Source organism: Rattus norvegicus, chromosome 5, assembly GCF_036323735.1.
Source record: "Rattus norvegicus strain BN/NHsdMcwi chromosome 5, GRCr8, whole genome shotgun sequence".
NCBI classification, from domain to species: domain Eukaryota; kingdom Metazoa; phylum Chordata; class Mammalia; order Rodentia; family Muridae; genus Rattus; species Rattus norvegicus.
The window spans coordinates 148366589-148394195 of NC_086023.1; the positions used below are offsets into that span (position 1 = coordinate 148366589).

At 52.7% G+C, this 27607-nt stretch overlaps 1 protein-coding gene across 1 annotated transcript; it reads left to right on the forward strand.

Moving 5' to 3' along the window:
- The first annotated feature begins 5291 nt into the window (after positions 1-5291).
- On the forward strand, positions 5292-27339 carry Laptm5 (lysosomal protein transmembrane 5). The gene is made up of 8 exons (NM_053538.2): positions 5292-5385; positions 18007-18100; positions 18455-18531; positions 20344-20469; positions 21063-21185; positions 22715-22810; positions 23895-23987; positions 25971-27339. The coding sequence occupies exons 1-8, from the start codon at positions 5299-5301 to the stop codon at positions 26058-26060; spliced, it is 786 nt and encodes a 261-aa protein (NP_445990.2). The 5' UTR covers positions 5292-5298; the 3' UTR covers positions 26061-27339.
- Positions 27340-27607: the final 268 nt, after the last annotated feature.

Consider the following 27607-nt stretch of genomic DNA (forward strand, 5'->3'; position numbering starts at 1 on the left):
CGTGTGTTTGTATGTGTGCACGGGTGCCTGATTGTAATCTCATGTGGGCACATGCGTGTGTGTGCTTGTGTGTCTATGTGCATGTGTGCATGAGTGTGTATACACGAGTGCATGTGTGCGTACTTGTGTGTATGTTCATGTGTGTGTGTGTTCACATGAGTGTGTGTGTGTGCGTGCAAGAGTGCGTGCTTGCTTGTGTGTGTATGCATGAGTGCATGTATGTGCACTCTTGCACATGTATGTGTGTGTGTGTGTGTGTGTGTGTGTGTGTGTGTGTGTGTTGGGACACAGTGTGACAATCTCACTTCCCTCCACAGCCCTGGTCACACCTATGCTCCTGCCCCTATCCTCCTCTGTAAACAGGTCCAGGTGGGTGCTGCTCAGGGCTAATCATCAACCAAGGGCCCAGCTTCAGACTTTACAACAGAGTGTCTGCCAACCACGAGGGGCGATTCTGAGGCCTCCTGGCTGTAGGGCCCATGGAGGTCTCCACAGGAGAGTGTGTGTTCTAACTCTGCCTCCTGGGCAGCCATGCCCTCTACACTGCCTGCTGATGATCCTGGAGGACAGAGGGACCGACACGTAACCTCAGAGAAGAATCCCCTGAAAGCCTAGAGCTCAAAGCAGCTCAGAATCTTCCTGGCCCAGGCTGTGGTTTACCAGGGTGACTCTTACAGGGTTGTGTCCTTTCAGCCAGGGCCAGCACACTGGGTGAGGTTGAAAGGGACAGGGTACTGTGCAGCTTCTCGCATTTCCTGTGCCTCTGTCCTTGGGCCTATAGGTCTCAGTTCCAAGCCCGAAAGACAGAGGAGGGTGGGGTCACAGGGCTCCATCAGGATAATACTGAGCAGGCTTAAGGGCCCAGAATGGTTGGAAGAGGCCCCGCTCTGAAGTTTCCCAAATCTGCCTCATTCACAGCCTCCCATACCTTCTAGAAGGTTCTACTGCTGGGCTCTTGTGTATCCTGTTTCAGGTCCAGGTCAGCTAGGAGTACATCAACACCCCTTCTCACTCCTTTTGCTTTCCTTTTCCTGCTGGAGCAGGGGTTTGTGGAGCACGTGGGGGTAGGGCTCAAACAAGGACAGAACAGGTAACAGCAGCTATGGAGGTCAGAGGTCCCCAACCCCCAGCTCCCACTCCCTGCCCGATGGAGATTCAATAGCCCCACTCCTTGCCTGGTGGAGATAGAATAGCAACCTCTTCTAGAGCAGTGTCTGGGTTGGCAGAAAGGACACAGACTCCAGCGTTCATTGTTTAGCTGTGAAGCTTGGTGGAACGGTGAGGGTTATTTTTACCTCCCAGCATGTGGGCGGAGAGGGATGTTCCAAGCCAGCTCTGGCCTCGCAGAAAGTGGTGAGCACTCCGAGGAGCACTTCCTCCGACCGAGGAGGAGGCAAAGGTCTGTTTAGATGGGAGCAGGCTGTGGCAGGCCGCAGAGCCAGGCGGCCCACCAGGAGCGCGATCTCCTTAGGATGGACGATGTGTTGCTGGGCTCTTAGAAGTCTCACCAGACAGCTCCTTTGCAAAGATGCTTTTTTATTGCTGATTTATTACATTTTGTAGCACTGGGACTGGGACCCAGAGGCTCATAGGTTACCTACCCACAGGCTCTGCCACTTCACTGAGCTCCCAGACCTCTCTTTTTGAGACAGGGTCTCTCTAAGCTTGCCCAGGCTAGCACCGAACTCACTTTGTAGCTAAGACAGATCTCAAAGGTTTGATCCTCCTGCCTCAGCCTCCTTAGCAGATGGGATCCCAGATCAGACACAGCACAAGGACAGTTTTGTGAAGATATTGGAGCCTTTCTTTACCCCTAACCCCGGGTGACTGGAGGGAGGGGGGGTCTGAGCCACCCAGGGCTCCAATGGCCAGCAGGGAGAGTGCAAGTTTGGTGGGAAGAAACTCAGACCTGCCATTTCTACCAGGAGAAGACAGGGTGGGTGCTCAGGAGAAATCTCTGTTGCCGGCCTCTGCACCTTCTAAATTCTCACCTAGGAAGTGGGGGTTGTCCTGGTCTCCATGCATGAAGAAACAGAGGCCCTTAGACCATCTCGGCCCAACCGAGGTCACCACCAGGAAGTTGAGGGCGCCGTGGGTATTGATAGGGATTATGGCTTCTGTGGAGCACAGAGGGACTGAGGGCTCTGGAGCAGCCATATTAGCATCTGAAGAGCAAGTCACCACGAATAATAACGGGAGTTTGTCGTTTTACAGCTCTGAGGGCTGGGAGGCCAGATGGGTTCCGACTGCTAAGCTGAGAGATCAGGAGCCCCCAGGTGTGGGTCCCCTCTTCCTCTTCCTGCTCCTAAGAGCAGCCTGCAATCTTTGGCTCCAGAGCTGGCTCTGTGGTACCTTCCTGTCTTCCGATTCCGGTTCCCTCCTTTCACTTACAGAGCATGTGGTAACGTCTAACCTGTAACCCAGCCCTCTTCTCTTTACTGTGTAAATTAATGCAGATTTCAGGGTTACCAGGTGGGTGTTGTGGAGTGCTCCGTCCTAGCAACAATGGAGGCCTTCCTGTAGCGTCTGGTTTTGAAGATAACGGTCACCCACGCCTCAGGACAGTTGCTGGGAGAAAAGAACTGGTCAGGTTCACTCCAAAGGGGACTGTGGCTTCTCCCTGGGAGACACTATCCTCTGGAGGCTGGCGACCCAGTCAGGAGCAAGGGACTCCAGGTCTTGGCAGGTAGACAATGTAAGGAGGGCGTGTGTGTGTGTGTGTGTGTGTGTGTGTGTGTGTGTGTGTGTGTGTGTGTGTGTGGTGTACTTGCAGTGAACAGTGCAGTGTAGGACTTGGAATCCAGCAGACCAGGGTTCAAATCTCACCTCCGCCTCCTCACAGCTCTCCAGCAGGGTCTAGATGGAGGTGTGGGCGGGACTGCCAGAGAGGAAGCCAACAGACGCTTCCTGTGACCCCACTTCGTCCGCCCTGCAGCCTCTGCAGTGTGGAAACAGCAGCTCAGAGAGGCCAAGTTCTGTTCTTGAGATAACACAGCACCTGAGAGGGGCTGAGCTTTCCCAGGGCCTCGAGATTTCAAGCTGGGTTGTAGCCACACGGTGTCTACCCGCAGGCAAGGCCTCCTTACTATGTCCTGTAAATCCACCAGCTGCCTTTAATTTAATGTGTCTGTTTTAAACTGGAGCTTTATAAGTTCCTGTAAAGGGGGAATCACAGAATTCATGGGCTGGTTATCATGTATTTTTATAAGGCACATTAAAATAAATTTATCACTATAAAAGCAAAAATGTCCGTCTATAGATTATATAAAACGATGTCACACAGGGTAGGTATGCCTTATCCCTCTCCTTGGAACCAACTCTGCACCTGGCTCTCCAGGCCACAGTAATAATACCACAGGCTGTCCCTCGACATTCGTGCTCACCCACAACCTTTCCCTGCCATCAGATGTAGATCGCCAGAGGCCTCGGGGTCTCCCAGAACTGCTCAGTTCTATTCCAGGCCCTCCACCCTGGCTTCTCTGCTGCTCTCCTTCCCAGCTGGAAGTTGTCAGGGTTCAAACCCAGGCCGTGAGTCCTTTTATGTCAGGGCTCAGCAAAGCTTTTGAAGAAGAAAATGGCTCTCAAATGAAGTGGTGAAGGAATAGCCAGGTCTGCCAGGAGTGTGTGTGTGTGTGTGTGTGTGTGTGTGTAGGCCAGGTGTTGACTCTGAGTGTCTTTCTCAATAGCTCTCCATATTAGTTTTGGAGGTTCTCTCACTGAACCTGGAGTTGTTCACCTACCAGATTGCAGCCAGCAAGCCAAGCCAGCATGTATGTGCTGGGGACCCCAGCTCAGGAACTCCGGTCCTCAAGCTTGCTCGGCAAATACTTTATCGAGTAAGCTATCTCCCCAGAGCTCAACATGCCTGATTTTGTTGTCCTGCCAGAACAACCCTTTTCAGGACAAGGATGCTGAGGGCCGTTTATAATCTCTCCCCTGGCAAAAAATGATGAGCAGCTGTGGTGTCCAATCCGAACTCCACGGTGTCACAGGAGGCGGGGCTTAGCGGTTCCTGCCTTTCTGTCTGCTTGGGGCTCCCCCAGGTCTGAAGCAAGGGCACCTTGTCCCTTCTTTATTGCAGTGTGGGTGATTTATCCCCCGAGACACCAGGGAAAAGTTTCAAGCTTACTAATGCCAACATTTCCTAGGGAGTGAGAAAGAATGCGCAATCCCAGTTTTCTGTTTCAGGTGACCCCACAAAGTGGGTTTGGCCAAGGGTCTCCCAGATCACCTCCAGAGGTTATAGACTGTAAGAGAAAGAGCCTATTACAGGGCCTGGTCCATACTCATGCCTATGGCTTCTCACAGCGACAGTTCTCTCCTTCAGAGCTCAGAACGAGGAGGTGGAGCTGTGTGAGAAGCTTGGCTTCAGGGAGAGCCCCTAGGGCAGCGTTTCTCAACCTTCCTGATGCTGCCACCCTTTAATACAGTTCTTCGCGTTGCGGTGACTCCAAACTATAAATTTATTTTTGTTGCTACTTCATAACTGTGATTTTGCTGTTATGAGGTGTAATGTACATGTCTGATATCCATCATATCTGATGTGTGACCTCCGTGAAAGGCAGGTTATGACCCGCAGGTTGAGAATTACTGCTCTGGAGTCAGTTGGCCTCCGTTCCAGTCCCCACTCCTTTTGAGACTGCAGGCGAGGAATGACATCATCCTGTGCCTCAGTTTTTCCATCTGTAGAAATGGGGATAAGAGTAGCACCTCTTCCTGGAAAGTGGTAGCATATGCCTTTGTTAGGGAGAGGCAGGCAGATCTCTAAAAGTTCCAGTCCAGCCTGCTCTACAGAGTGAGTTCTAGGACAGCCAGGGCTACACAGAGAAACCAAACCAAACCAAAACCGAAGAACAGTTCCTTCTTGGAACAGCCCAGGTGAGGAGCAGAGGGACTAAGCCCCTAGGGTCTCAAGGAAGCAGTTTACTGACAGCTGCTGTTTTTACAACCAGGCAGATCTGGGTTTGAATCCTGCCATTAGAATTACTGTTTTATCTGATTCTTCTTCTAGAAAAGGGCTTCTAGGGGTGGTATTCAGCATCCAGGAAGCGGAGTGCGTATAAATGCATAGCCCGGCCCTGGTGAAGCATTGGAGCCCCACTCGGGCTCCCTGATGTCAACTGTGACAAACCCTCTTCCCTCCCCACTGCAGCTGCTACATCCCAGACTTACAGACCTGGCCCCTACCATCTGAGGGCAAGGCGGAAGTGAGGCGGACAGCCCGCGGCTTCCTCTTTCTTGCCCTGCTGTGGGCCCAAGACTCCTTACTCAGAGCCTCGGAAGAGGGGACCGTGCACCATGGCCTCCCGTGCAGTGCCAGTCAGGCAGACATGCTGTTGTTTCAATGTCCGAGTTGCCACCGTAGCCCTGGCCATCTACCATATAGTGAGTATTGGGGTGTCTGGTGTGTGTGTGTGTGTGTGTGTGTGTGTGTGTGTGTGTGTGCGTGCGTGAGGACGTACTGGGATCTTCCAACTGGGGGATGGCTATCTATTACTTGTCTGTGGGACCCTGGACAAGCTGTGTGCTACTGGGTGCCTCAGTATTTCCCTATGGAGTTGAGCGGAAGAGTGTCCTTAAGGTTGTAGTGTGCGAAGGGGAGAGTAGGCTGGCAACGGGGAGGAGTGCAGCTTGGGATTGTTCCAGGGCTCCAGGCCACACACACACCTGGGTGTAGGGCTTTCTGGGTCCTATCCTAGCCTGGGCTCTGTCTAGGGTTACACTTTTGGACTTCTAGTGGGGACCAGGGAAACTTTCCTCTCAGCTCACAGCTCAGCCAAGCCACCGCCTTCTCCCTTCAAGGATAACTTAAGCTCTGTGTTTGGGGAACTGCTTGGGGGCCGCCAGCATGTCGCAGTGGCTGTCACTGTCACAGTGTGACCCCAGGTCTAGTGTTAGTCCCCAGGGATAAGGCTCTCCCTTTGGAGTGGCCGAGGGTTGGAGTCTCTGTTCTCTTCTGCTGGGATTTACCCCTGGCCCCCGCCCCAGGCCACAGTTAGCTCCCTGAGGCCCAAACATTTTCTGGCTTCAGTGACTCAGACAGAACCTGTGGCTAACAGCTCTCCTGGGCCTGGAAGAGCTTCCTCAAAATCAACCCAAATCAGTAGGCTGCTGCACAGGGCCTGGTGACATCTGCTTCCGGCCACAGGCAGTGTGACCAGGCGGTGGTACAAACCAGTTCTGTCCTTAAGCCCTTCTGGGTGCCTCTCTGCCCGCCCCCCCATCATTCCCAGTCTTTGCTGTGCAGTATCAGATGACTTGTTTAACCTCTCTGAGCCTGTTTCTTTAGATCAAAAACAAAGATGGGACGATAAGAGAGCTGCATGTTAGGTGTCTGTGTGGGTGAAGTTGATAACTATAACTTGCGAGGGACGTGTGCAACATGCCCCCACCCTGACTTTTCATGAGTGTGTCCTGACCCACCGGTCCACCTTGAGCAGGGGTTCTCAACCTTCCTAACGCTGCAACCCTTTAGTACAGTTCCTCATGCTGTGGTGACCCCCTTCAACCATAACATCATTTTCATTGCTACTTCATAACGGTAATTTTACTACTGTTAGGAATCGTAACGTAAATATATCTTTAGAGATAGTCACCAAAAGGGTCGCGACCCACAGGCTGAGAACCAGTGATCTAGGACCTGGCTTGGGGGTGAGGAGCTCAGAGTTTGTCCCACAGCCTCAGCCAGGACAGGAGCTTTGAGGGGCGGTAGCACTCTGTCTTGGCATCGAGTCTTTCGGATTGTCATCTCTGAGATGGCACAGCATTCTGGGAAGCATGTGATGAGGGTCCTGATGCCACCTCTGTTCGAGCCAGCTGTTTGAGCTCCTGGGAAAACCCTACTTGGGACTTGCTTCCTTATCTAAAGTGGGGACTAGGGGCCGAGGATGGGAGTTTTGAACGCAGGTATTTGCAGTATGCTGGGAGGGGTGGTCACTAAGTGGCTTCAGTGGGGTGGAGGGTCTTGTAGTTGCTGGGACCCTTGGTCCATCTGCTCTGGTGGCCCCGTCCCTGCCTTTCAGAGAAGCGCTTTCTCTCCAATTGTCTGGCATCTCAGAATGTCGTAAATATATTAAAAAGTAAATAAACCAGGCAGGCCGTATCATGCAACTGTTGTGGCCTCTCGTCTTATTGGTGTGGTCCAAGCACCTCAGCTGTGGACGCATCAGTGGTGTCCTGTTTCCATAGAGACCCAGGAGACTGTGGGTCAAGTGATCACGGGTGGGGATGCTGCAGTGTGGGAGGGGGAGTGTGGATGAGGAGCTGGTGGGTGTGAGGAGGTGAGATGTGCCTGGTTCCGGAGCCGACTGAGAGGGTTGGGGAGGAGGAAGTGAGGAGCGCTTTGTGTAAAGTTGAGCCTTTGAGCCTTTCCTGGTGCTCCAGTGTTATTTAGGGCTGGGCCATTCTTTGCATTGGATGAGCAGGTCACCTCCTAGCCACCGTTCAAGTCCCTAGACGTGAGCCATGATTGTGCAGTCTGCAAAACCCACTGCTTGGTATGGGAGTCATTCAGAGCCGTGGGACGTTCTCGAGCCACGGGGTGGGGGTGTAAGATCAGAGAAACCTGGAAGGGAGATACCCATCCCAGGGACTGGGTTAGGGTACACACACAGATGGTCTTCCTGCCCCCCTTGGCCAGATCCCCTTTTTTCTTCCCACAAGAAAAGGGCTAGGGGGCTTTCCTTTGGCGCAGCAGCTGGGTGACAGGTGTGCCAACAGGACCTCAAACATCTGGGTAGAAAAAGAGAAGCCACCACCAGATGTACCAGTCACTTGTGTTAACGTCATCTGGAGCCAGCCATGGGTGACATCTCTGTACGTTGAGAGCTATTTGTGCACTTGGCCCCTGTGGGGAGGATTAAATTGGGCCATTGACGCCCGAGATGGGGCCACGCTTCGTGGAACTGTAGGGTACAATTACAGGAAGATTCTACCTGGCCAACAGGTCTGTGCTCTGATGCGTCAGGCTTCCGGCTTGCCTTGGGCACAGGGGAATGAGAGCACGGTCCCCAGCTGGCCCCTTGCATTCTTGGATTCTAAGTTGGTGGCAGGGAATAAGGAAGGGAGAGGGGACACTGGCAGACCTTTCAGTAGAGAAATCCCTGGGCTCCTTCCTGCTGTGTTCCCATGTCTATTCCTGATATTGGGGTTGGGATAGGGGTGGGAGTAGAGCTGGTACCTGCAGGGACCAGAGAAACCTACGCAGACTCTTGCTGTGGAAGGGAAGAGCTAACACCAGAGACAGAGTGGGGCTGGTGTGAGGATCAGGCTGTAACTGGCTGGGGACGGTGAAAGGTCTATTTATGCCTTGCTTTTCTGTATTTGCCTCCTTTCTTTCATTTCTTTGAGACCAGGTCTTGCTACACAGCCCAAGCGGCTTAGAACTCACTCTCCTGCTTCAGCCTCCCCAGGGCTGGGTCCACAGGTACGCACCAGCACCCTATTCATGGGACATTTCTCCCCTCTCTCTTCGTCCTCTTTCCTTTACTGTGATACTAGGGAGGGTGGGACCTAGGGCCTCGGAGCATCAGGGAAACCCACCAGTACACCCTCAGCCCCAGCCTTCTTTTTATTTTGACATAGTGTCAGCCGATCTGCTCAGGCTGGCCTGGAACTTGTGTGCGTCCTGCTCCAGCCTTCAGAACCTCAGGATCACGGGCAGGACTGCCCTACTAGGCTCAGCACGCAGATCACTTCTTAAAATAAACATTTTGTTTTCAGGACAGTTTCTGACTTTAGAGGAAACTGCAGATTCAGTGCAGAGAGCTCCCCGAGTGCGTGTCCCTTCCCTGTCTCAGGTCAGTGGGATGCACCTGTGACAATGGCCTCTCAGGACCTACAGACTGCTTTCTCTTTCTGTCCATATCCTTTTTCTGTTTCAGTCTGGGGCTCGTCACACCGGGTACCATCCGTCTCGGGTTCCTCTGGGCAGTAGCAGGCTCTCAGGTCTCCTGGATGAGGACTGCAGGGGCTCTGAGGAGTTCTATGTGGTGGCCTGGTGGCCTAGTGGCCCGGTGACCTGTCATGACAAATCGGGGCTCCTCTGCACGACATTGCCTACCAGGCATCTTCTCTGCTAAGTTTTCCTTCTCTTCTTTGTGTTCTGGGGCAGGGGGTGACCCTTTGCTCACGTCATATGAGTAGTGGAACTGGGAATCAGGTTCTTCTCCCGGAGGGTGGACTAGACAAAGCACTGGAGCTTCCTCAGGGTACGGCCATCTTTTTCCACGTTCTGTGTAAGGGGCTTATTGCTGCATTGGACAGCAACTCGCAGATAGACGTCATCTCTATAACAGATCTACCATGTTGACGGAGCACCAGATGGTGGTTTCTGTGTACAGAAGTGTTCAAAGCGTGTAGACAGGCAGGGAAGGGGCAACGGGACTCCTAGGCCCTGGCCGGGGTCGCTTGCCTGTCTGAGAGGCTCCTCTCCTTTCTTAGTGCGCTGGGATTCATTTCTCTTTCTTGGGATCTTCAAGGAAGCTTCTTCCAGGAAGTCCTCCTGACTTGCTTGCCCCAGAACTCCAGGCCTCCTTCTTTAGCTTCATGTTGTGGGCAGTGATTGGATACATGTCACTCATTGGGGACGTGACGTTGAGAGCACAGGTGTCTATCGTTGCTGTCTGAGCCTCCAGTTTTCCAGCCGTTAATGGAGGCCAGTGGTCTCTGTGCCAAGGGTGATTCTTTTGAGGTTCTGAGCTTGGTAGTCCTTGGTGATATTGGGGAGGGGGATTAGCTGGCCATGTGACCAACCACAGAAGTCAGCCCTCTTTTGAAAACTCAAGTGCTCAACGGGGATCTAAAAATCAGCCCCACTGGTCCCTTGGGAAGGTCTTAGCTAAGGCCTGAGGACCTGGGCTGGACAGAGGCAGGATCCGGCCACCTCTGTGTGTCCTTCCTGCTGTGGGGAGGCCAGCAGGGTTAGGCCAGGGCCCTGGTCCTTCCTCAGTACCATTTAGGGCATCCTGCTTGAGGGTCCCCCACATTGGGAGAGAGGCATGACCAGGGAGGCACTGGACACTTCTATGTGGGAGGAGAAGCTGCACTGAGTTAGGGCTGGTTTATGCCGGTCCAAGTCTTCTCTGCCAGCACAGGGGCACAGTGACCCAAAAAGCAAGCTTTTGTTCTTGGCCCAGCGTAGTGGTCTAGTACAAGGGGTTAGTTCTGAACTCGAGTCTCCTAGGAGATCTCTCTGCCTTAGACAGGGGTGGGGTGTGGGGGTGGGGTGTTCAGAACTCCAGGAAATCACCCAGCAATTCGTGGCTCTAATCCTCACAACAGAGCCTCTGGTTCCTCCCGCTGCCTGCGGAGTCAGTGTGCCCCGTGTGAGCCCCTGACAGCAGCTGCCTCCACACTCTTGATTCTATAGACAGGGGAGCCAAGCAGGGTTGCTGAGGGCACAGGCCACGTGGCCTGTGATAGATAAAGAACAAAAGGTCAGGGCTCCCGATCCAGATGGAGGCTGGGACACGGTGGTGTTTCTGGTAGCCACGAGCTGCCACACCCAGCAGCCATATTCTTAGATACAGGGCGCACATGTCAAGATTCAATTTCAGCATCTCCCTCGCCATAGGGAAAGTGGGGATCCTGATAGAGCCTGCCTCGGAGGGCTGAGAGGGGGGCGTGAGAGAGGGCCTGCCAGCGTTCAGGGGAGGACTTGGCATGCAGTAGGTGCCTAATAATTACGGCCATCATAACACCCAGCGTCATTATTGCGGGTGTTTGCCCTGAAAATGGTTGATGAAGAGCACACAGCTCCCACTTCAAAAGGTCTTCGCATGGTGTCAGGTTCGTGACGTGTTTTTATCTTACAGAAACGGAACAAAGAAAGTCCTAAGTCAACAGACTGTTCAAACACACCAGTGGAAACACTAGGTTACAAGCCAAGCAGAAAAGTCTCTGCCGTGGGCCTCAGATGCCTATCTGGGACAATTTTAGTCTTTTAGTAGGTGGAGGCTTGGGTCTGTTAGCACAGTCTGAAAGGATTTATCCAATAGTCACAAAGATGTCAGGTTAGAGACATGTCCCCATGTCTTTAATAGATGTCCATTTAGGGGCTGGAGACAGCCTACAGTAAGCTGACTTTGGATCTGTAACATTCCAACTCTCCACAGCCTTCGGATCCAATTGATCTCACTTGTAGTTTGATGTGTTGTGTTTAGTGTTTTAAGGTGTGGGTTTTCTTTTTTTTTTTCTCTCTCTGTTAACGTCAGTTAACAAGATAAATAGGAAGTGGTGGTGTGAGGAATTGCTCAGGGTGGATATACAGGAAGTTGATGTGCAACCAGGCCATAGGTTAAGCCTAGAGAACGGTTTCTCATGATTGCGAACGAAGGGAGATTACTTGGTGAGCCTCCCCAGGACGCCCCTGTCATTCTGTCTGTCCTGTGACCTCATTCTGTCCGTTCCGTGACCTGGTAGTCTATTCCTGCCTCCCGTGTTCTCTACCTCCTGTCTTCTCTTATGGTGGGCAGCCTTGCTGGGGGTGGGGGTGATCTCCAGATGGGTAGAACTGGCTGCCAGTGCTCTGGGTACAGCATGTCCTGAGCTGCTCACTGGTGGCAAACTGTGTCAAGTGTCATCACCCGCAGTGGGGGGTGGGGTGGAGGAGGGGCGTGCGTGTGGGAGGGGGCTTTGTGTGTGCTCTGACTTCTCCTGGAGGGCCATTGTCAGCCATGCCCACCATGGTGTTCCCAGCCTGTCCCACACCCTCCCCAGCCTCATACTGCTGCCCCTAACAGAGGGATTGGGGGGGGGGGAGGAACTTACTGTGGGATTGGATGACTTCTGATCCTGTTTATAAGAGGGATGTCCCCATTTCCTGGGTGAGGGCTCACACTCTGTTCTTCCCTATTGCATCTGCTATGACTGAGTTCCCTTCTTCTAAGTCCTCTTCTCTGAGCTTCCCAGGGTCCCTAGATCCTGCGTGTTGAGTCTCTGTGCCTTGCCTTACAGGCTGGCACAGTAGCCGGCTCAGCCCGAGTTATCTTTGCTAAGTGCTGAGCCCTGCTGTGCTACAGGTGGCAGCTGATCTCTAATGGCTGCAACTTTTATAAACCGTTGTTAGCTCATAACTCCCTCCTAGAGACATACAGACAGCCCATTCCCAGATTATGGTCAGTTGTCACCAAGTAACTGTCCCCTGAAATGTCCCTACAGCCACTGCCCTGCCCTGTGACTGCCCTGACTGACAGAAGCTTGGAGCTCCCCAGGGCAGCCTCAGCCTCCTGAGATTCAGCCCTAGCCCCTGCCCCCCCCCCCCTCCCCCGCAGCCCTGCTGCACAGGCTTTCGCAGTGGGTCCTGTTTCCCTGAGAGGGAAGGCGGTGCTTGAGGGGAGGCGGGGAGGCTTCAGGTCTGGGTTTCCAGTTGCAGCTTCTGGTAGCTTGTGTTTCTTTCTTTTTTTTTTTTTTGTTCTTTTTTTTCCGGAGCTGGGGACCGAACCCAGGGCCTTGCGCTTCCTAGGTAAGCGCTCTACCACTGAGCTAAATCCCCAGCCCCGTAGCTTGTGTTTCTTGTTCATACTCCCATGCTCCATGGGAATCAGCCCACCTGTTTGGGTCACCATTCTTTGTGGTAGATAGATTTCTTCTCATTTTCTCCTCATAATGATTCTCTGAGGTGGGAAGAGTCTGCTCCTTTTTTCTCTATCGGGGAAACTGAGGCACAGAGCTGTTTATGTGGATTGGTCCCAGCCACACAGGGCACTTATGGGTATACCGGGGTTATCTCTTAATTTCTCTTTTTCCTTTCCTGTTTTTCCTCATTTCTCTTTGTCCCTCCCTCCCTCCGTCTCTCTAGTCCCCCTCCCTCCCTTCTTTTTTCCCTTTCTTCTGCTTTTATCTTGGAGGCAGGGTCTTGTGTAGCACAGGCTGGCCTAGAATTCTCTATGTTCCCAAGGATAACCCTGATTCCAAGGATAATCCCCAAGGATTCTCCTGGTTACACCTCCCAGGTGCTGGGATGACGGGTGTGCACATGGGGGCCTCTGAGCCCGGACAGAGAGTCCAGGCAGTGGGGAGGGATGGTTAGTTATGTAGAGGTGGGTGGGGAGGGACTAGCCGCTGAGGAAAAGCCAGCTCAGGTGACTCTGTCCCGGGAGGGAGGCCAGCTGGGTGCAGAGGACTGGATCGGGCAGGCAGGATGAGGGTATTGCAGTGGCTGGGGGTATAATGAGGAGATAGTGCTCTGGGGGAGTGACTCCACCCAGCCACCCCATAAACTGTGACAGGAAGCAGGGGAGGGGAGCTTCCTCTGACTGATGACATTTCTGTCTCTCTCTGTGACCTCCCCGATGGATGACTTGCTTGACCTGGGATCCCCAGGGTAGGCAGCTAACAGAGGGTCACAGGAGGGATTAATAGCTACCGTAAAGGCCTAGAGTTTTGCAGTTTCTCCAGATCCCAGGTCACCCAGTGGAGCCCAGGGCAGGGCTGATCTGCCCTTTGGGTCAAGGGTGGAAGGGTGTGGGTGGCACTGAGGATCCACTGTTGGTGAGGACAGGGCCGGGCATGGCTATGAAGCTCATCTTGAAGGGTTGTTAAGAAATGTCTTCCATTTCCCTTTTCTCCTTTTGATGAGTTGATTATAGGGTGGCTCCTGCAGCAGTACCTCAGGTGGGATTAGCATTGCCGAGGCAATGCAAGGAAGCACCAGGGCTTAGAACAAGGCTTTACCTGTCATGGGACTCCTGGGAAAGCCCTAGAAAATGGGTTTACGACCGGAAAGGGAGGATGGCCTTAAGGAGTTGTTCTCAATTGTTTTGAAATGACTTCTTTATTAATTTTCTTTCTGTGTACGTGCTTGGCCTGCGTGTGTGTCTGTGCACCCGCAGAGGTCAGAAGAGGTACTGGGTCCCCTGGAACGGGAGTTATAGACAGTTGTGAGCATCCGTGAGGATGATGGGAGTTGTCCTCTCAATCACCGAGCCATCTCTCCAGCCCCGCTGTTTGGGAACTCTGGATGCTTACCTGGTGAGAAGCTTCAAGAAGATGTTAAAGCAAGGAACTCCTGTTCTTCTCAGGTCCCCATACTCCCCCTTTCTGTCTTGCCTTTGCATGCAAAATGGGGCCAGCGGCTCTGCCCTCTATGATCACCCTCACTGCAACCCCATTGCATTGGGACATCGTCACCCCGACATCTCCCATGTGTGTCATCAGTGTCACTTTCATCGCAGGCACCACAGCTGTTATTTCCTGCCTCCCATGTCACTGGTGTTTCCTCCACTGTCCCTGCCAGCTGTGCCAGGCCGGCTTCATGAAAATGGTGCAGCCTCTTTCTGTCACCATGGTTGTCACTGGCAGCCTGATGCTTCCTCCTCACATCACCACATCCATTCCAAGCCATTCTAACACACTCTTTCATGTTTGTGCTCAGTCCTGCTCAAACTGTGCGCTGGCTCTGTGTCCTGGGTGCCCTGTGTCCCTGCTGTAGCCTTGCAGGGGGCGTTCATCTTCATTCCAAAGCCCAGAGAGGTCAGCGGCTAACTCAGGGTACAGAGCTCGCAGCCACAAAATGTCTCCCACCCCGTATGGAGAGGAGATGCTGGGGTGGGGACAGCAGGCTCAATGGCATCTGTCTCCATTGTAGAGAGGATAGTACAGTCCCCGGGGACACTGCCAGTCACTCACCTACAGCCAGGTAGAGCCCAGGGTCAGTGAGGGGAGACTAGGTTTGGAAATCCCCCTTTCTGTCCCACTGTCCTTTCATGGCTGCCCCGAAAGGGTCAATGGCTTCTCTGGAGCTAGGATGCTTACTGAGGCGTGAGGCCATGGCGTAGCCTGTGCAGCTGGAGGCTTTGTGGGTGGAAGGTCCTACTCTGTGCAGAAATCCTGCTGTGTGGCCCTCACGTACTCAACAGCGCCCTTCTGTTGGTGAAAATGGAGGCGTGGGAGGGGCCAGGGTGAAGCCTGTCTCAGGTGACACAGACAGGAAGAAAGTCTGTGGGTCTCCAGAATCTGCTGTTCTGAGAGCCAGGCAGTTCCGATAGTTCCCAGGGAAGAGGAAGGTGGCTGTGATCAGGGTCACCAGCCCTGGGGTTGGGGACAGAAGCTTGAGGTTGGGCTTCTTCCTCTCTGTCCCCATTGCTGGGTTTTGTCCTTTTTGCTCTAGGGTATGGACAATTGAAGGCCAGACTTGTGTTCAGGTCTCAGCACACAGTAGGGCTAGTAATGTCAGGAGTTGCTGTTCCTTCTTTTGGGGACACAAGGTGGTGGGCTCTGAGGATACCTGCTTCCTGCTGAGCTAACTCTTAGGTTGCCTTACTGTGTGACTTCGGGCTGGTATCTGCCCTCTCTGGGCTCCAGACTCTCATATGAGGACAGACTCCACCCTCAGCAACATCTTGAGTAGAGGTCCAAGGTGACAGTAAGCTGCTCAGAAGAAACCTCCCCTCCCTTCCCACCCCCTTCCTCGCAGTGGGGAAACACTTCCAGCCTAACAAATACTGCTCACCCCTGCTGCCAGGATCAGGGAGGGCCCTTGGCCGACCCTCTTGAGAATTTTATAAGGGAGGGTGCAGGAGCAGCCTCAGCAGGGACAGGAGGCCAAAGATACAGGGAACAGCCAGCGGGGGAAGAGCAATAAATAGCTTGGTAGAAGTTTCTAGAGAACGGGGCTGCTGGGAGGCGATGGGCAAGCTCCAGGACCTCTGAGCCTCACTCCCCTGGTCTACAGGAAGGGCCAGTGAATAAAGACTGACCTTGTCCTGGCTCTTTTGGGGCACTTCCCAGGCCACTGGCCACTTGCTAGGGTTGTTACTGGGATGTGAATGGTGGTGTCCCTCAGAGTACAGGGAAGAGTGGGGTTAGAGGCTCTGAGGAGCCATGGTCCCCTCAGTGGAGTAACAGTTATGTGGATGCCCCATGGGGGTATTTGTTTATTCGTTTTGAGTTAGGGCTTCAGGTAGCCCAGGATTGACTCACACTTATAACTTCTACCTCTCAGGAAGTGGGATACCTCATAACACCCATAATTTGTGGGGTGCTGGAGGTGAAGCCAGGATGTTTTGCATGCTGGGCGGGCACTGTCAGCTGTGCCCAGCCCCAGTGGGAGGGTTTCTAAAATTTGTCCTGCCTCTTAGATTAACCTCTGGAGGCTCTTGGCATGAGTTTAAAATGTCTTTAGTACACTGCACAGAACATCAGGATGTAGACATATTTCGAGATTTTCCAATGTTGGTGTGTGGCCATGGTGACTTCTCCTTTCGGGGTCTGGACCAGCAGGTCTGGCTCAGGGTGTTTGGAGGTGGCCCAGTGTCGTGTCAGCACTGACGACTTGGGTGCTGCCTTGCTCTTGCTCCTCTTGTGTGGCCTCAGGCAAGCCTAATCTCTGAACTTCTGAAAGGAACAGAGAGAGAACTTACACTCCAAGTCCACCCAGGGCTCAGTTAGCAGCTGGAAATTGAGGTCTGATTTGAGCCAAACGGCAGGCAGGCACGGGCTCGGCCTCTTCCCACCTCAGCCCACCAATCCTGCTGCCTCTTCTTTTGATGAAGTAGAGCCTTCAACTCCCTTCATACCAGGAGGAGCCCGACAGGGAACTTACCCAGCCCAAGGCAGGCTCTGGCCTCAGCTCCTGCCAGGCACAACCTAGAGCTTTCCTAAGGCATGCAGTCTCTGCCTCCTGCATCCTGCAATTGCTTTTTAACCCATGGGCAAATTCAGAGAGGTAAAGTGACTTTCTCAAGGACACACAGCAATCTGGATCCAAATCTCAGAGCCCGTCTCTCCATCCATTTCCTGTGCTGCCCCTCTTTCTGACTCCTGAACTTAGGGTTCAAAATAACTTTGAGATCTATATCTGAGCCAACTACCAAAAGACCAAAACCAACGAGCCGACCACTCACCCAGAGTTTGGAAAGGGAAACAGATAAAGGGGGTCTGGCTGTCTGCCCGTCCACTCAGTATGACCTGCCACTTAGTAAGCCAACATGAACTTCACCCCCACAAGGGGGTGGGGATCCTGATCTCAGCGTGGGTAGACTGCTCGTGGAGAACTGAGTGTGTTGTGGTAGGGAAGAGTCACAGAACTTCTGGAAAGACACAGACACATGGAAGGGTGTGAGGGCCATGGGGTTGTGTGGTGTGGGGCTCTTCTGCAAGATGGCTTCGGTGTGGTCAAAATGCAATCCCTGACAGCCTTTGTAGCTTTGGCAGCTGAGACACCCAATACTTAGGCTTGTCAGAATCATCTCTTCTCTGTCTTGCATGGTAAGGGTCCCCAAGACACAGACTTACTTCATTTATTCACTCACTCATTCACTCATTCACTCATTCATTCACTCATTCATTCATTCACTCATTCACTCATTTGTTCATTTATTCACTCACTCATTCATTCATTCATTCATTCATTCATTCAATGTAGCAGCTACATCAGTAAGCAACACCCAGGCCTCCTTGCTGGAGCCAGCAGACCAGGTCACACCTGCCCCTCGTCGTGCAGACTGAGTTTTGATATTTGTCATATGTTTCGGCCAGTCAGGCTCCCCACAGCTCTCGGAGGCCAGTGCTGTCAGCTCTTTTATAGCTGGGAAAGTAGGGGTCTAGAGCTGGGACTGACTTGCCCTGGGCTCTACAGTGCATCCTAGACCTCTGCTGATGGTTCATGAACTTGGAGCTCCATGGTGCTTGGCTATGATGCCCAAAGACCTGTCTCAGCCAGAGCCTGCTCTGGACTGGGGGTGCAGGGGTGCAGTCAGGGTACCTGATCTTCAGCAGTGAAAGGCAGGGCATCCCTCTGAGTCTTCTCTGTGTCTTCTTAGGTACAGAGGGTGCCTTAGGTAGCTTCTTTATGAACCCTATTTATAGATGAGGAAACGGAGGCATGGAGAAGTCAGGTCAGTTGTCCGCAGTCACACAGCAGGGAAGAGGGAAGGCCAGCATGAGGCACTGAACACCATATAATGTACCCAGGATGCCCTCTGACTAGGCAAGCCGTCACTCCAGCCCCTCGACATCACTTTGCTTGAATGGTGGCCTGGCTCACTGGTGCCCTTTCTCTCCTAGGTCATGAGCGTCTTGCTGTTCATTGAGCATGTGGTGGAGGTGGCCCGCGGTAAAGTCTCCTGCAGGTTCTCCAAGATGCCATACCTCAGGCTGGGTATGTCTGGGCACAGTGGTGGTTGGGAGCTGCGGACAGTGTATGATTAGAGTGTATGGACTGGGGTCTGTGGTCCTGCTGTTTTCACCAGACTGCTGTGCACCCCTGAATCAATCTTTGGGAGCCTTGGGTATTTCACATGTGAATGAGGCTCTCCTGTTTGTGCCACGGGCTTTGTTAGTCTCTCACTCTGCTGATCTTGGCCCTCACCTGGGTGAGGAGGGCCTGCCTACTACCTGGGTGAGTGTGGGCCCAGGCTTCACACTCACACTCATAGTCCCACACTTAGCAGTTCCCAAAGCCTGGTCCCCGGAACCACTTGGGCTTTGCCTCAGTCTCCACCCTGCCTTGCAGCTGACCTGCTCTCCAGCTTCCTGCTCATCGGAGTCCTCTTCATTATCAGCCTCAGCCTGCTGTTCGGAGTGGTCAAGGTAAGGCCTGCGCAGGGATGGAGAGGCCAGGAACACACACCTTCCTGTTGTCCTGAGCACCCCATGGCTTTCCATGTGTTCACTTGGAGGAGATGCTGGTCTCCCATGGGACTCCATAATCTGCCGGGCTATCGGGGGAGCTTTGGGGTGGCGGGGTGCATTCTGTGGACTATGAGTGGGGCTGAGAGCATCGAGATAAAAGAGAAAGGAGGGGCAAAAGTATGGCATCCAGGGAAAGGGACTGTAGTACTGGGCTTGTCCTCAGGGACAAAGGCCTCCCCTTGCCCTGCACCCACTGCAGTGCGACATTCACTCATGAAACCCTGGGAATGTGAGACTGTACTAAGAAAGGCAGACGGACCCAGATAGAGTTGGGGTGACTTGGGGGGATGTGGGGATTGAGTCACCCTGTGGCTCTACTTCCTACAAAAGAGGAGCCATTTGCTCCATGGTCCCCAAGGAGATAGGAAGTTGACCTTGCCCCTTGACCATGTGGAGAGACCCCGGCCCTGCAGATGGTGGAGTGCTGGTTGCGTTGAGAGGTGGAGGCTGAATGCTGGCCCGGAGTGTCTCACTCCCTGGCCACCCTTGTTGTATCTGGGAGCTTCACCACCTGGAGTGTGTCCTCACAGTGGTGTGGCTGTGGGGCTGCTGCAGAAATTCAGTGTCCAGCTAAAAAGGCAGAGCAGGGAGCCCCAGACAGCGTGTCTTGGTCACCTCTGAATGGCTTAGATAACCATGAGACACCCCCCTCCAGGATACCACCTTTTCTGTGACTTTGCCTCAGTAGGGGCTTATGTGGATGGATGCGGGGTTCCTACCAGGGAGAGAGACACTGACTGACTTCCTGAGTCCTCTTTCCATGTCCTGTCACATCTGGCTTTGACCACCTGGAGGAAGGACAGGCTCTTGTCCCTGGGCCTTTACTTGCTGGTGCCTCCTTCTCCGGGCCAGTCCCCTTACCTGTCAAATTCTGGATCTAGCTGGGTGTCCCTTCCAGGATGTCCTCTCTGGTCCCCTTCTCTGTAGAGTGGACATCATACTCTACCTTGTGGGTTCCGCCCTCAGAGTCTGTCGTTCAGCTTCCACTGCTGGGATGACAATACTCAAGAGAATCATCTAGGAGGATTCGCTTTGGCTCTTGTTTCTAGCCCACGGTGTGCTGCTTGCTGGCTTTCCTTGGCTGTGAGATGAGGCGGGACACCACAGTGGGGAGAAAGTGGCGTGTGTTTGGCAAAGCTGCTCAGTTCATGGTAGCCAGGAAGGAGAGGAGAAAAGGGGGTGGTGGATAAGTGCTGAGGACACCCCGAGTTACCTATAACCATGCCCCCTAGTTCACATCCTTTCCCTCTTGCTGAGCTCGATTAGCGAGTGCTTGCCCAGCTCGCACAAGGTTCAGTCCTCAGAACTGCACAGATAAGGCAGGGCGGTGCACACCGGCAACCTAGGCACTCTACAGGTAGAGGCAGGGGACTTTACAGTTCAAGGTCATACCTGGCTACACAGGTAATTTGAGGCCAACCTGGAATACATGGGATCCTGTCTTGAAAAAAGTCAAAAGACATAAGGTCAGACAGACAGAAACAGAATCCCTGTATTGGAAGCCTGTTTTCTGGTGTCTCCTGAGACACCTGGATGCCCCTCTCCCCAGGGTGCCCTTCATGGGAAGGTGCATGGATCTGGGCAGGCCCTAGTCACTGATCTGGTAGCATCATTAACAGCCAGGGTGGGAACAGGATGCATGGGGACAGGGATAGCACTGTGGAGTGCTGGCAGTCAGGGGCACCCTGACAGGGTGGACTTGCCTTCTAGAACCGGGAGAAGTACCTGATACCCTTCCTGTCCCTTCAAATCATGGACTTCCTGCTGTGCCTGCTCACACTGTTGGGCTCCTACATCGAATTACCAGCATACCTGAAGTTTGCCCGGCCCCGGCCCGTGAGTACTCATGTGCATGGCTTGACCTGGGTCCTTGATATCCTTCAGCGGGGTCCCCTAATCCCTGCCAAATGCCCTCAGGCTCTCTCCTCTGCATGGTGTGCCTGTCAGTGTACCTCATGGGTAAGCCTTAGGACTCTGTGAAAGTGGCATGGTAAGATGTCTATTTACACTGGGCGTGAGTGGGTTACTCAGGGAGAAGGGCCGGGTGCCTTCTCAGGCCTCATCCTTAACTTGATTCCTTCTTTGGAATCGAGCAAGATGAATGGATAGTCAAGACCAAGAAACGAAGACCATCCACTGAGGAAAAGTGTGGTGGCCTTAGCTGGTTACAATACACACAGCTCTACCATGGTTGCCTTTCATAGTCCCGACTCTGGTCCTTGAAGGATGGGACTGCTGGAAGGTGGGGATACTGGGGAGTTAGAAGACCCGTGTTGTGGTCCCAGCTCTGCAGACATGAACATCCCGTGTTCCTTTCACTGAGCATAGTCAATGGGGGAATGGCTGGGGGCTTGGGTGGAGACCCTTCCAAGGAAGGGCCACTCGGAACCTGCTTGTGGGTCTTCATGCTTCCTCTTGGTCCACCTTAGGGTCCTTCTAAGGTACCCTTGATGACACTGCAGCTGCTGGACTTCTGTTTGAGCATCCTGACCCTGTGCAGCTCCTATATGGAAGTGCCCACCTACCTTAACTTCAAGTCCATGAACCACATGGTGAGTCTAGGGAGGAGGACCAGGTCACACCTTGGCTGTGTGGCCTGGGGCGAGGCATCCCCCAGGCTGGGCAGGTCATGGATGGAGGTTGGGTTTCTGGGGAGGAAGACCCGGAAGACTCTAACAAGGCCTCAGCCTCTAATATTGTGTGTGATGGATTCGGGGAGTAACTGTCAGAGAGAAGCTTCTAGGGTCAAAGGCGGTCTGGCCATGTTGAGCTTCACAGCATCCTGCCCTGGGAACTACATTATAGGAATGGCATCCCGTGTCTGCTCCTGTCTAACCCACTATGGCCACGCATGGTGGCTTAAAATGACCAGGTCCTCTCGCAGCTTGAGGGACAGCAGCATTGGGTGGCTTGCTAGGTGGTTCAGTTGCTGGTTCAGCATAGCAGCTAGGAAGGGGATGGGTGACCTGCTCCCCCAGGGGTACTTGTGTGTACAGTGTTTGTACCTTCTTTACCCAGCTCCTCATGGTGAGGACTTTAGGTAGGGCAGAGTGTCCTCAGGGCATGGCTGCTGGCTTTCCCCAGCGGAGGGATTGGGAAGGAGAAAAGGAGGCACCAAGAATGAAATCTTCATTTTGGCCTCTGGTTGGCTGCTCCTGAAAGCTCACATCAGTCCCTGAATGATTCTGGCCCAACCTCCAGGGAAGAGGCCAGTGCTATTTATTTCAGAAGAAGGGGAGCTAGGCTTGGTGCTGCTTGCCTGTAACCCCAACACCTGCGAGGCTGAGGCAAGAGGATTGCTGTGAATCTGGGACCAGTCTTGGGTAGCAAGACTGTTTTGAAAAACAGACAGGCAGATAGCATGTGTGGATGTATCTGCTCCTTGCCCAGAGGTGATGCATCTCACACCTGGTACCCCAAAAGTTAGTCTTGGCTGGAGCTACCCTGGTGGCGGTGGGTGTAACCTGCCAGGAGTTAGAGGACTAGGTGGCTCCTAGCAACCAAAGCCTTCTCAGACTGGGAGGCACCAGCTATATACTTCTTCCCCTGAGGCTCCTGAGTTGGGAGTTGCCAAGGTGGAGTATATGTATGTGTGTGTGTGTGTGTGTGTGTGTGTGTGTGTTCATGCGTGTGAGTGTGCACGAGTATGTATGCATATGTGTTCATGTGTGTTTGTGTGTGCATGTGGGAGACAGAAGGAGAGAAAGAGAGAGAGAGAGAGAGAGAGAGAGAGAGAGGGAGAGGGAGAGAGAGAGAGGTGTGTGTGTATAATTTGTTCATGTATGCATGCATGTGTGTGTGTGTGCATGTGGGAGACAGAAGGAGAGAGAGAGGGAGAAGAAGAAGGAGAGGGAGAGAGAGAGGTGTGTGTTTGTGTGTGAGAGTGCATGAGTGTGTATGCATATGTGTTCATGTGTGTGTTTGTATGTGCATAATGTGTGCGAGCATGTGAGAGACAGGAGAGAGAAAGAGAGACAGAGAGACAGAGAGAGACAGAGAGAGACTGAGAGCTGTGACCCTGCCTGGTGGGGATATTGGGACCCCCAGGGCTGAGGCGTTGATGTGGCCCTATATCTTGCAGAATTACCTGCCGAGTCAGGAGGGCATGCCACGCAGCCAGTTCATCAACATGATGCTCATCTTTTCAGTGGCCTTTATCACCGTGCTCATCCTGAAGGTGAGTGGGTCCTGCACCCCATGGCTCTGTGACCGTGCTTAAGGCTGTGCAGTGACTAGGGCTTCTCCACACGGGACTGTGAGGAGGCAGGAGGTGTGCGTATGGTACCTCCTGCTTCTACCCTCCCTAGCTCTCCTGCCTCAGCTCTTCTGAAGTGGCTTGGCATCCTCGGGACCTTCTTCTTAGAGGCTGCGTGGCTTCTGTTTTGTTTTTGAGACAGGGTCTCATGTAGTCTCGACTGGCCTCAAACTCACTGTCAGCCCAGGCTGACTTTGAACTCCTAATCCTCCTGCCTCTACATCCCAAGTGCTGGAGTGTCTTAGGGTTTTACTGCTGCGAACAGACACCATGACCAAGGCAACTCTTATAAAGGAAAACATTTAGCTGGGGCTGGCTTACAGGTTCAGAGGTCCAGTCCATTATCATCAAGACAGGAACATGGCAGCATCCAGGCAGGCCTGGTGCAGGAGGAGCTGAGAGTTCTACATCTTCACTGAAGGCTGCTAGGAGAAGACTGGCTCCCACACAGTTATGAGGAGGGTCTCAATGCCTGCCCCACAGTGACACACTTCCTCCAATAAAGCTACACCTATTCCAACAAGGCCTCCCCTCCTAATACTGTCACTCCCTGGGCCAGGCATATTCCAACTACCACATGGGGTCACAGGGGTCTGCCCTCAATGCTCAGCTCAGAGGCAGTTTTAAAGAAAACTTTGCCACCATGAGCTCTGTCTCAAGATGGGTGGGGTCCTTCGGATAGTGAGCTCCCTGTCACTCAGGGTAGCCGAGTAGGATGTGCCTCGCTGTGTCCAGAGAGGCTCGAGGCCAGATCAGAAGCTGCAAGGGCATTTGCTGCACGCTGGCTGTGGGCATCAGCAAAGGCAGTCTGCGGAGCATTCCAAGCAGTCATGTGAGGAAGCCAAGCCAGAAGGGGTTGGGGTGGGGTCTGAGCTGCGGCTGGGTGCTGCCTTTTGGGATGAGGGAGTGAGTGCTGCCTCCCTGGAGGCATCGAGCATCTAGCCAGAGCCTCTCGGGCAAGGGCAGGAGGGTGGGCAGAGTGCAGTCTAAACGGGCTCTCTTCCAGGTCTACATGTTCAAGTGTGTTTGGACATGCTACAGATTCATGAAGCACATGAATTCGGCCGTGGAGGACAGCAGTTCCAAGCTGTTCCTAAAGGTGAGTCTGACAGGGCTACCACTCTCTTGCTGTGTTGCTTGAGGCCAGTTCCCTTCCTTCTCTGAGCCTCAGCACTTATTTTTCAACATAATATTTTTATTGATTGGGACTATTGTGTGAGTTTGGGAATCTCATACAATGTACCCTGATGATGCCCATTTCCCACTTCTCCCAGGTCTACTCTCCCACCATTGTGCCCTCCCACCACAAAAAAATCCACCAAGTTCTATTTGTGCTGCCCACACACTCATTGGAGCATGGTCAAACTCCCAGCAGGTCTCAGTACTTGTAAGAAAATTGTTGGACCAGAAGAAATGTGAACAACATCAGCTATGACAGTCTAAGATTCCATCCATCTATCCATCCATCACCCACCCCACCCATCGTCCATTCATCTATTCATTTATCCATCTATCCACCTACTCATCCATCATTTATCTATCTACCTACCTACTCATAACCCATCGTCCAATCATTATCCATGCATGCGTCCATCTGTCCATCTATCCATTCATCTACCTATCCATTCAGCCATCACCATCTATTCATTTATCCATCATATATCCATCTATCTCCCTACTCATTCACCATCTATCCATCCATCCATCATCAAACCATCCATCATCCATCCATCTACCCATCCATTCATCCATCCACCTATCATCTATCATCTAACCATTATCCATTCATCCATCTATCCATCCATCTACTTATCCATTCACCTGCCACCCACCATCATCTATCCATCATACATCCATCTATTCACTTATCCTTCCATCTCCCTACTCATCCTCCATTTATCCGTCTATCCATCTATCCATCCATTCATCTGCCCACCCATCATCTATCATCCAACCATTATCCATCCATTCATCCATCCATCCATCCATCTATCACCCATCCATCCATCATCTATCCACTCACCACCCTTCCATCCTTCCTCCTTCCTTTACTGCCTCTTGTTCCTTTGGTCTTGTACCTGATCTTGGAGAGCAGAGGACATTGAGATGCCACCTCTGTCTGTCTTAGGGGTGTTAACAGTCAGTGAACCCAGTTGCTGAGATGTGTTTACACGTCTATAGGAGACACAGGGACCTTGAACATGGAGCTGGCACACAAGTGATTCAGGGACTGCTTCCTGTGGGTGGTGACCTCTGGTTGGGGGACAGGAAATGGAGAGAGTATGTCTGGAAGCAGCTGACTGTGAAGTGACTGGAACACTGCAGCTGGGCCGAGTGTTGGGAGCTCACTTTGAACTGTGGGAAATGAATTAGTTAAGCCATTTTGGGTAGCAAGTAGCAGATACTTAACCCCTGTGGATATAAGTCCCAAGGGGAAGTTAGTAGCCCATAGTACATAGAAGTCCATTGTAGGTGTGGCTGTGTCCTGATCTTGGATTTGGCCTCTATCTCTTGACTCTTCTCTCCTCAATCCTGGCTCTAATTTCAGGCAGACCTTCACTATGATCACAAAATAGCTGCAGAAGCATGTAGGCCAACATCCTACCTTTTTGGTCATGCCTGCAGAAAGAGCAGTATATCTGATTGGACCATCTAGGGTCACATGACTTTCCCCAGTCTGAGGACTATAGCTAGGGGGGTAGAATTCGACTTTGAGGGACTCTTCCATGGTTATGTTAGTCTACCCCATGGATGGGAGAGATGGAAGCCAGTTCTTGGGAGAGCGTTTGGACGGAGGATGTTCATCAAAGCCTTGGACATTGTGGTTAATGGGGCAAGGCAGGTGCATCCCCTGTGGGGAATAGGAAGTGTAACCAGGTCACACAGGCATGCAAGTCACTGTTGTCATCATTTTCATGGATGTGGGGGAAGGCTCCTTGTACCTCAGGTTAGACCCTTATACCTCAGGTTAGACCCTTATACCTCAGGTTAGACCCTCGTACCTCAGGTTAGACCCTCGTACCTCAGGTTAGACTGATTGTTCTTCTTGATGGTGATCAGCTATCCTCTCTGTCTCTCCCAGGTGGCTCTGCCGTCCTATGAGGAAGCCTTGTCTCTGCCCACTAAGACTCCAGAGGGGGACCTTGCACCACCCCCATACTCGGAAGTGTGATTCCCACCAGGCTTTCAGCCCTTGGGCTGGGAGAGGCGGAACTCCCCGCCTCCTGCTTCTTCACTTTGATGGCTGCCATGGCCTACTACAGGACAGTCTGCTTGTGCACCCCCCCTCACTGTCCTCTCTGCTTGGGGACCTCTTACTCACAACAGAGTCACCCTGGGCTAAATGACCCTTTGAAGCTCAGAGTACTCAGCCTAGCATCTCATCTAGTCTTCATCAGCAATGATACTTGTTCAGAGAACAGTCGTGGCAAATTAGGGGGAGTTTGGTTAACAACTACTGGCTTGATCTGTTTAGCTAGATAGCCAACACCAGCAGGGGCAGCAGGAAGAGAATCTGGCCAAGCAACAATTCCTGGTGTCAGTCCATACTCAGCTGTCATGGGTCGTGGGTCATGGGTCATGGGTCATGGATCATGGGTCATGATCATGGTGCCCATTTGCTACCCCCAAGTACCCAAAAGTGTACAAATAAAACAATACCTTCAAATGCGTTGCTTAAACAAATACCAATCCAGCCAACCGCTGTCATTAGGCATTATGAGAAAATCTAATAAGAAAATGAGGTGTCAAACGGGAGGGAAAGAAAAAGAAATGAAGGTCCTCCCACCATTCACTGTAGGGCACACCATGGACACCCTGCCCAGCCTCTGCTTGAGTTTCTCTAGCATCTGGAGGCTGGGAAGTCCAACAGTCCTGCAACTGCCCTGAACGTTCTGCTCAGCATGGAAAAAAAAAGTTGCTCCCGTTTTAAACAATCCTTCCCATGAGTCACCGCTCTGAGGCAAGCTGTCCTTATCTTCAGTCAAGTGTTCCCCATAGCCACACAATGGGGAGGTTCCTGCCAGGGTCACTTTAGCCACTGGCGGATTTAAGGTCTGGTTATCACCATGACATCCCAACAGCCAGGTTGTTCCAGCCTGTTTGCTCAGGGCTACGCTCAGGGGGTGGCAGGCTTGGAATTGGCTGCCCTGTGGGCAGTTGTCTGTCACTATGTCTGTCACTATGGCTGCCTAGTTGGGGGCAGGCTAGCCCATGGGGTGTGAAGAGCCAGCCAGAGTCTTGTGTCCCATGGTGGCAGCAAGGAGGGTCAGTCCAGGTGTCTCTGCCCACTTTCCCATTGCTCGGGGTTCTAGGGGTTGCTAGGAATTTGCTCCTGCTTGTGGTGTAGATGGGGCTACAGGGCTGAGAGGGCCGAGAGATGTTCCCACTGTGCCTGTGTCATTGCTTGTGTGTGACTTGGAAGAAGGGCCAATAAAACAGCTGCAAGCTTTGCCCTGCCCCATGTGGTTCTTGACAGGCGATGTAGGGACGGAGGACCTGCCTCTGTCTTCCAGTCTCCATTACTCCAGCACACACGTGCACAGCACTTCTGCCTGTCCTCTGGGGCCTAGCCAGCTTGTCAGTGTCACCTCCTGAAGCTGTTTCTGACCGCAAGCCGCTGTGTGAACATCCCCACATCTCCCAGGGTAGGGGGATCTATTCTGTTAACAAGGAGAAAGATGGCCTCTAGCCAGGGCCTGCTGTGGATACTGGGGACAC

Coding starts and splice junctions, on each gene's coding strand:
- Laptm5 (NM_053538.2), top strand. CDS start 5,299: ATGGCCTCCCGTGCAGTGCCAGTCAGGCAGACATGCTGTTGTTTCAAT. Junction 5,386..18,006: donor CCCTGGCCATCTACCATATA/GTGAGTATTGGG, acceptor TTTCTCTCCTAG/GTCATGAGCGTCTTGCTGTT. Junction 18,101..18,454: donor GATGCCATACCTCAGGCTGG/GTATGTCTGGGC, acceptor CCTGCCTTGCAG/CTGACCTGCTCTCCAGCTTC.